Source organism: Sebastes umbrosus, chromosome 15 (genome assembly GCF_015220745.1).
Source record: "Sebastes umbrosus isolate fSebUmb1 chromosome 15, fSebUmb1.pri, whole genome shotgun sequence".
Taxonomy (NCBI): domain Eukaryota; kingdom Metazoa; phylum Chordata; class Actinopteri; order Perciformes; family Sebastidae; genus Sebastes; species Sebastes umbrosus.
In genome coordinates this window covers 31,704,863-31,713,826 of record NC_051283.1, presented here as the reverse complement: position 1 = coordinate 31,713,826, position 8,964 = coordinate 31,704,863, and the positions used below count along the sequence as shown (strand labels likewise).

General features: G+C 41.6%; 1 protein-coding gene across 1 annotated transcript; it reads left to right on the top strand.

The window, feature by feature from the left end:
• The first annotated feature begins 1,794 nt into the window (after positions 1 to 1,794).
• Positions 1,795 to 7,699, top strand: pex11b (peroxisomal biogenesis factor 11 beta). The gene is made up of 4 exons (XM_037794752.1): positions 1,795 to 2,138; positions 4,735 to 4,850; positions 4,933 to 5,134; positions 6,425 to 7,699. The coding sequence occupies exons 1-4, from the start codon at positions 2,083 to 2,085 to the stop codon at positions 6,804 to 6,806; spliced, it is 756 nt and encodes a 251-aa protein (XP_037650680.1). The 5' UTR covers positions 1,795 to 2,082; the 3' UTR covers positions 6,807 to 7,699.
• Positions 7,700 to 8,964: the final 1,265 nt, after the last annotated feature.

Sequence of the window (8,964 nt, the reverse complement as noted above, 5' to 3'; positions counted from 1 at the left end):
TCTCAGATTTATTTTTTTCCTCAATGTGGCCCTAATACTCCGTCGTACCGTCGTACCATAGACCTACAACTATGATCAATAAAAAATAAAATGTAAACAAAAAACAGTTATTCATTTCCACTTTTATAAATCCACAGGGAGCCTCTGGAGAGGAGCTGAAGGTTGCTGACCCCTGATTTAGCTTCTTGGCTTTCTGCCACATCTCATGGTCTTCATCAGTAGATGGAGTTTTGCTCACGCAGACATAATTGAGACAAAATAATAATCTGTGAGAGGTGGTCGAAAGCTCTGAAACATTCTAGTAAGTGGACCTTCTGTAGAGTTGAGATTATTAATAAGGTTCCCAATGACGTAACGATCATAAAAATAATAACTGGATTCATCATAACGACGTGAATTTGAACGACTGAATTCTGAGTTAAAGCTGCACTAAACAGTTATTAATGGGAGTTTTGGGAAAATTACAAATTTCTATTTTACACATTGAAAAAAAAACATTCAAAATGGGACTAAAATTTTCCGAACAGGTTTGAGGTTAAATATTCAAATATTTAATTTATTTATTTTTATATCTCACAATATAAATTTGCAGAAACATTTCTGGATCAAATGATTTCATCCCATAAACCCATAAAACCACTGATGATCCATTATCATTCATGTTTTTTAAATGTTCAGAGTCATATTGGTGACACAAACTGAGATAAAGATACATCCCATTCATAAACAATATATATGTACTAAAGTATTGAATTCGGATACGTTAGGATATTGTTCTTTTTTTATTTGGTAGGTATTTTATTGTAAAGATGTGCTGCTCTTGTAATGTTGACTGTATATTAATTAAAATAAGATAAACAAACGGCTCGGTCTTATTCACACACACTCTGTTGATGAAGTGTATCGACCAGTTGATCAGTGAACCGTCAAACAGCCTCGACTGTGACTGTCCACATGGAATGTATATAAATGCACCATCATGTATTTACATATAAACAGCATTAATAACATTCACATAGTTTTAGTTTTTTATTATAGGCTACATTGAGTTGTATTGTACTACATGTACTTGACTTCATTGTGTTTTCCCACCAGGCCTGACATGAACACACACACACACACACACACACACATGCACACACACACACATAGGCCAACTGACTGCAGAGGACCCCACACCTATCTTTCATAATGAAAATAATATTAAAGTGGCAGTATATTTTTTGGCATCATTGGGCAGACATCCCATAATAACCTTTCATCATATTGTAATTCAAGTGTTCTGAGAGAAAACTAGACTTCTGCTCTCCTCATGGCTCTGTTTTCAGGCTTTAGAACATCTAGCCCGTGACGGGAGACTTTGACCAGTATTCAGAGAGGAACATCTTACGTGATCAGATATATGAGCTTTAGACGGGGATGGAACTTGGAAGGGATTTTAAGGATGAGCGAGAAAATGAGGGAATGTTGCAAGGCTCTCTTTATTTTTCTTAAAAATACAGGATTAGATCGTAAGATATAGTTGATTTTGTTTTGTTTGTTTATTGTTTTGTTTAATTTAAATTTTTTATTTCAATTATTTATTTATTAAATTTTTATTTTCTCTTCTTTTTCTTGTTCTTGTTCTTTTTCTTCTTCTTAATATTAATGATAATATTATTATTATTATTATTAATATTATTATTATGTTGTACCGGAGTGTAACCTGTCGTTACACTCCGGTCCAGCAGGTGGCGGTATGAACCTCTACACGGTGGTTTGCGATCCGCCATTAAATCAGAGAAGCAGCAGCAGCAGCGGGAGTGACGTCATACCGGTAGACTCAGGTGACCTGAAGTCTCGGAGGTTAAAGTTCTGCTCATCAGAATAGTTCTTCCCGGTACCAGCTAGCTGCTAGCAGCTACATCTATCTGCTAGCAGCTACATCTATCTGCTAACGAGCAGCTCAACAGATTAGAACAGAAACAGGTAGCTTAGCTTAGCTTAGCTTAGCTTAGCTTAGCTTAGCTTAGCTTAGCTTAGCATCAGGCCCAGAACAACAACAACAACAGGACCAGGACCAGGACCAGGACCAGGACCAGGATGGACTCGTGGGTTCGGTTTAACTCTCAGAGCCAGGCCAAAGAGAGAATCATCAGGTCAGTTCATCTCAACAGAGACCACAGAGAGAGAAGGTGAACATGTGAGCTACAGCCAGCTACAGCCAGCTACAGCCAGCTACAGCCAGCTACAGCCAGCTACAGCCAGCTACAGTCAGCTACAGCCAGCTACAGCCAGCTACAGCCAGCTACAGCCAGCTACAGCCAGCTACAGTCAGCTACAGCCAGCTACAGTCAGCTACAGTCAGCTACAGCCAGCTACAGTCAGCTACAGCCAGCTACAGTCAGCTACAGTCAGCTACAGCCAGCTACAGCCAGCTACAGTCAGCTACAGTCAGCTACACTCAGGAGCTCCACGTGTTCATGTTCACTGTTCACCCGGAGGTTGTCTATCTAGCTGAAGCTAATGTTCTTTATGCTGGCTCTGATCAGCTGCTGGTTGTAGCTGCTGGTTGTAGCTGCTGCTGGTTGTAGCTGCTGGTTGTAGCTGCTGGTTGTAGCTGCTGCTGGTTGTAGCTGCTGCTGGTTGTAGCTGCTGCTGGTTGTAGCTGCTGGTTGTAGCTGCTGGTTGTAGCTGCTGGTTGTAGCTGCTGCTGGTTGTAGCTGCTGCTGGTTGTAGCTGCTGCTGGTTGTAGCTGCTGGTTGTAGCTGCTGGTTGTAGCTGCTGCTGGTTGTAGCTGCTGGTTGTAGCTGCTGGTTGTAGCTGCTGCTCTATAGAGCTAGCAGGTCAACACAGAACTCATCTGGTTTATATGTTTATTATGAAAGAAGGATTGTGTCTTCAGTCCTCTACAGCAGCTCTAACATTCAGTAAGAGGACTGAAGGTGAAGCATGAGGACACCTGGGAGGGGGGGGGGGGGGGCTGTTTACCAACAGACACCTGTCCCCTCAGACTGTCCTCAGACTGTCCTCAGACTGTCCTCAGAGTGGCCCTCAGACTGTCCTCAGACTGTCCTCAGAGTGGTCCTCAGACTGTCCTCAGAGTGGTCCTCAGACTGTCCTCAGACTGTCCTCAGACTGTCCTCAGACTGGTCCTGAGGGTTGTTTCCTAAAGCAAGATTAGCAGATAGACCAGGGGTCAGAGGTCAGAGGTCAGCAACCTGCTCCTCTCCAGAGGCTCCCTGTGGAGTTAGAAACATGGAAATGAATAACTGTTCTTTGTTTACATTTTATTTTTTATGTATCATTGTTGTAGGTCTATGGTACGACGGTACGACGGAGTATTAGGGCCACATTGAGGAAAAAAATAAATCTGAGATTTAGAGAATAAAATCATAATATTATAAAGTAGTAATTTTACATGTTATTTTCTTTTTTTCTTGTAAAGTTGTGACTTTATTCTCGTAATATTCTGACTTTATTGTGTAAATCTCAGATGTTGTTTCCCTCAGTGTGGCCCTAATACTCCGTAGTACATTGTCTCTTTGGCCCTCACTGCATTAGACTGATATACTATATACTTAGACTATAAACTGTGTTACCTTCATCACATTGATCACATGATTTACAGCTCCAGACAGATTTTCTGTTTTTTTATAGTAAAGGTTTCTGACCCCTGGGTTAGTTAAATCAGGTTGTTATCAGGATATTGAGTTTCATAATGGAGGTTTAAGTCAGTGTGACCTCAGGTTTTATAAACCAGGCTTGAGGGGGTGTAGGCCTACCACGAAGTGAGATTAGTGGGTTAGCGAGGTACTGTATATCGGGCCTAAAGACTTTTCAATGTCTTTTAACCTGGCTAACGGTGATGCTGTTGTGGAGCACTCTGCTGTTTGATATCTGTCTTTAACTGTAATGTCTGTCAGTTGACACAAAAGGATCCTGAAGAACTAACGACCTCTGTCGTGGAGATTCGGTTTCTAAACTACCTCAATTTGGGGTCTGAAAATAGTCTCTCACCAAATACTTAATTTTACCAGATTACATTTGAACACATCATGATAACGTTGTAATTTACCTTCACCCAATAGTCATTTTTACTGAGCAGAGCATGAACGCCTCATAACAATAACTCAATGGCACCTCCGTTAACGTTAAAAGCTCCGTTATTTTCCAAACAGGACTGAGCTGCTAACGGCTGCTAACAGCTAACGTTACTAACTCTCCTCCTGCTGATGTAAACACAGGTTTGTTGTTCTCAGTGTCTCTTTATCAGGGAAAAGTTTAGTAGCTCCGTGCTGTTGAGTGCTTTTTTTTCTCTCCGTCATGACTCCGGTCCCAAACTAACTGAAACATGATACAGTGTGCGTCTGCGTCATTGTGCAGCGTAACTGTGGGAAAACGCTAATAAGAGGAATCAATAGTCACAGAGGCATGGGATGCCAAGAAAGCAGGTAACTAGGAACCAACGAGAACCAGTTCTCTAGTCCCATCCCCGGCGTTTTCCCTTTCTGCCAAAGTGGAGGATGGCCTGAAGATTTTATCCGCCACTGCCAACAATTTACCCGCATTCTGCAGGTGGTGGGTGTTAATTTCAGACCCTGACCCCAAACCTAACTGGGCATTTCTGTACTGACACTATACACCATTACAGACATATCTGCAGTAAGCTGATATCAGCTGATGAATCGGCCTGACTGATTCATCCTCTACTTTTCACAGTAAGTCTGCTTTATTCTGTGTTTGTGTTTGCAGGGCTGCTCAGTATGCCTGCACTCTGCTGGGCTACACGCTGCAGAAGGGCGGGGCGGCGGCTGAACTTCACAAAACCATCAGTCAGCTGGAAGCACACATGAGCCTGACGAGGAAGTGTGAGTGAAGCAAGTTGAGTTATTTTACCAAGCACCAAAAGCAAAGCAGAGGGATAGTGGCTGACATGTTTGTGTCCCACAGTGCTGCGTCTGGGGAACTCCGTGGAGGCGCTGGAGGCTGCCAAGAGGGCCATCCACCTCTCTGACAGCGTGCTGAGGCTCTGCCTGACCATCAGCCACCTCAACAAGGCCATGTACTTCGCCTGTGACAACGTCCTGTGGGCCGGAAAAACAGGCCTCATCTCCAACCTGGACCAGCACAAATGGAGTCAGAGATCTTTCAGGTGAGTCTCTTTTTATTGTGTATGTTTTAATGGCATCTCATCTATATACATCTAAATAATATAATATGAATATAAATAATCAGTAACCTTTTTTGTGTCGATACTATCACGATATTTATCTATCTATTTACTATCACAACTTTTTTAACTCTAAAAGTTGAATCATCCACTTCTAGGGACTTTTACTTTGAAAATCTCTAAATGAATCCAGTAAAAATGTTTGATTTTCAGCAAGTATGTAGTCAGAGACGTCCTGAAGTCAAATAGATCAGGATCATTGTCAAGAATTAGTTATTACATTTATTATCCAGCAACCCAAAAATCAAAGAATGAAGACATTTCCCTCACAGATTAGTGGGGTTTCCTTTTTAATTTATAAGGGACATGTAATGTTTTATACTTCTGGTGAATATAATTCATCAATCTGATTTCCATAGATGTATTTTGTATATACAGTTCCCTTTGTTAACACCTTATTTTGAAAAGCGGACGTAGTCCCAAGTGTCTACTTCCTGTAACTTCTCCAAGGTGGTCTCTAGCTCTCCCGTCAGCTCTGTTCTCTTTATCCATCCATGGTCAGCTCCATCGGGGCCGTTTCAATGCAGAGAACAGACATGTCAGTATCTGGGTGCTCTACAGTCGTAGCGTCGGCCCGTTTGACCACGGAGACGAGAGCGACGGCCGGCTCCACCGCCACGTTACCGCCATACCATAACGTTACCGCCATACCATAACATTTCCTGTCCGTGACAGAGTTAGCGTGCAGCTTTAGCTCTGCTCTGTCTAGCTCTGCTTTTCCTGTCAATGTGTGAAACCCAAAGTGTTTCCATCCTTTACTGGATGTGTAGTGTTTACCACGCTGGATTTAACATGGGAGGGTGCAGGTCGTATCCACGCTGACCCTCCAACGGTTTATACTTTGTCGTTTCTGCTCGCTGTGGTTTGTTTTGGTTGACGGATACGGAACGGATATGACGTCACGTTACTCAGACTACCACAATAAAAGCGGTAACTTCCTTCTACCTCCACAGAGACTCAGATGAAGCGGTTATATAAACAGAAATCTTTTTAAAAATCCTAAAAATAAAAGAATCGCTAAAACAGACAATACAGCGACAACCCTCCATGGACCAAAGAGCAGTTCAAGCATCCAAAACAGAAGTTTAACACCGACACCCCGACGGCTCTCCAGGTCTTTCAAAGTGGATGTGAAAACATTCAAAGTAATGAAATGACGGAGTTGGAACATGTCTGTGTGTTTAATAGCAGCTGTGTGATGTAAACCTGCAGGTACTACCTCTTTGCTCTGATCCTCAACCTGACTCGAGACGTGTACGAGCTCCGCCTCCTCGTCGACTGTGAAGCACGTCACAGAGCCACCAAATCCCCTCCTCCTCCCAACCCCAGCACCACCCTGCCCGCTGACCACTCGTCCTCCACTTCCACACCTGCTGCGTGGCTCCGCAGACAGCTCCACCTGCTGGTGACGGTGCTGTACGGCAACCCGCCGCTGCTGTTGGACCTGCTGAAGAACAGCTGTGATATCTTCATCCCTCTGGACCGGCTGGGCATTTACCCTACGGGGTCGGGCTTCGTCGGGGCCTGCGGCCTGGCTTCCTCTGTCCTCTCTATCCTCACCATGGTCCACCCCTGGCTCAAACTCAAGCCGTGAACCCAGATCCACAGTGGAGGGGTCCGTCTGAGGAGCCACGAGGAGGACTGAGACTCTAACAGGGCTAACACACTGAACAATCTGCAGCTGCTGGTGTGCTGTGATTTTGGACTAGTCATCAAACAGGTTCTTCCCCTCTGCATCACACACTGCTTCCACTGATTACTGCTGATTACTGACCCGCATGTTTGAACCCATCAAAGTTCCAGCTTCATGCTTCAGATGGAAGAACAGTTGTGTCTTTAAGGGTCTGAAGGTTCGTGTCTGTTGAAGCAGCGTTGCATCCATGAAGGTGCATACCTGATGTCTCATTGTTGTTGACAGGATGTGCACCTTCGTTGTGTCTTAACCCGTCTCTCCGTCTGGTACATCGTACTGATCGCCATCCATTTGTTTTCCTCCTGATCGTCCCAGCTCACCCTCAGTCAGAGCAGCTATCTATGGAGTATTCTCTGGACAACCACCAGATCAGCGCTTCCCAACCTGTTCTATCAATGAGTAAACTGACGAGCCCTGACTACGGGACATATGTTATGTTCATATTGTTCATATTATATTGAATGCATAACAATAACAGCACAGAACAGCTGATAAACTGTTAAATTAACCCAAATAGTGAACGCAATAACTGCAGTGAGTTGAATATTACATCAGAGACGAGTTTTCCTGTTATTTTTATGAACTTTTAATACAAATCTCTGTTTTATGTATAATAGGCTTCTTATTGTGTTTGGCCGTTGTTCTATCAGCTCTTTGCTTGTTTTAATGGTGTACTTTTCTAATGCAGGACGAGGCTGTTTAGCAGAGAGAGAGACGGTTCTGTGAATAGAGCTTGTTTTTAAGTCTTCACCCTGATTCTGTGAATTTATTAAAATCTGTCTGGAGCCGCAAAACATGTGATCATTGTGATGAAGGTAACACAGTTTATAGTCTAAGTATATAATACAACCACATAATATATAGTATATAAATCAACCACAATCAACTTAGTGTGTTTTTTTAAGAAGGGCTGTGTGATGGCGAGAATGTGGCGATACGATACGATACGTATCACGATACGGGGGGTTACGATCCGATATATTGCGATTTTTAAAAATCTAATTTTAGGAAAACTGTTATAGTATAAAGAACACCAACACCATATGCACAAAACCTGAGTTAAATTTGTTTTACTTTTTTATGCAACCAGAACAGCATTTATAACATCCGACATCACAGCACGTACATACTATACTATGACTTTTCTTTTTTAACATTCTAAACAATTACTTTTTTAAAAGATTTTTCGACATACTATACTGTAACTTTAAAAAAAAAAAAAAATTGCAACATACTATACAATGACTTTTTTATTTTTTGACATACCAAACAATTACTTTAAAAAAAAAAAATGAGACATACTATACTATGATATTCTTTAATTTTTCTGTCATGCTATGCTATAATTTTTTTTTTTTTAAATTGCAACATATTATACTATGACTTTTTAAAATCATTTTTGACATACTAAACAATTACTTTTTAAAAAGCTTTTGACATACTATATGTCAAAAAAAAATATTTCGACATAATATACTGACTTTTTTATTTATACTATGACACTTTGTTATACTCTTGTTTTTACATGCTGTGTAATGACTTGTGAAATAGCTCAGTGTGTAGATCTCTGGTTTGAATACTGGAGGTTGTGGGTTCGATCCTTATGTGACACAGTCTGTTTTCAGATCTAACTTCTAATGACCAAGTCAAATATACCAAGAGAACAGTCCTCAGTGTGGCATTGGTGGCTTGGCTGCTAAGTTCCCGGTTCTGGCTGCAGCAGAGCGGGGTTCCATCCCCACCCTCACATCGCTGCCCGGTGCCCGACAGTGGAGTGATGCCCTCAAACCTCACTGTGTCACATAAGGATTTTTTTGGCATTCTATGACTTTTTTTTCATGACATTTTTCGACTATGACTTTTTTTCACCTAAAATTTTCGACATAATTATACTATGACTGTTTTTCACTTAAATTTTTTTCATGAAATTTTTGACATACTATACTATGACTTTTTTTTCGTTAAATTTTTTGACATACTATACTATGACTTTTTTATTTTTTTGACATACCTATGACCCTATGACTTTTTAAAAATTGTTTTGACATACTAAAGAATT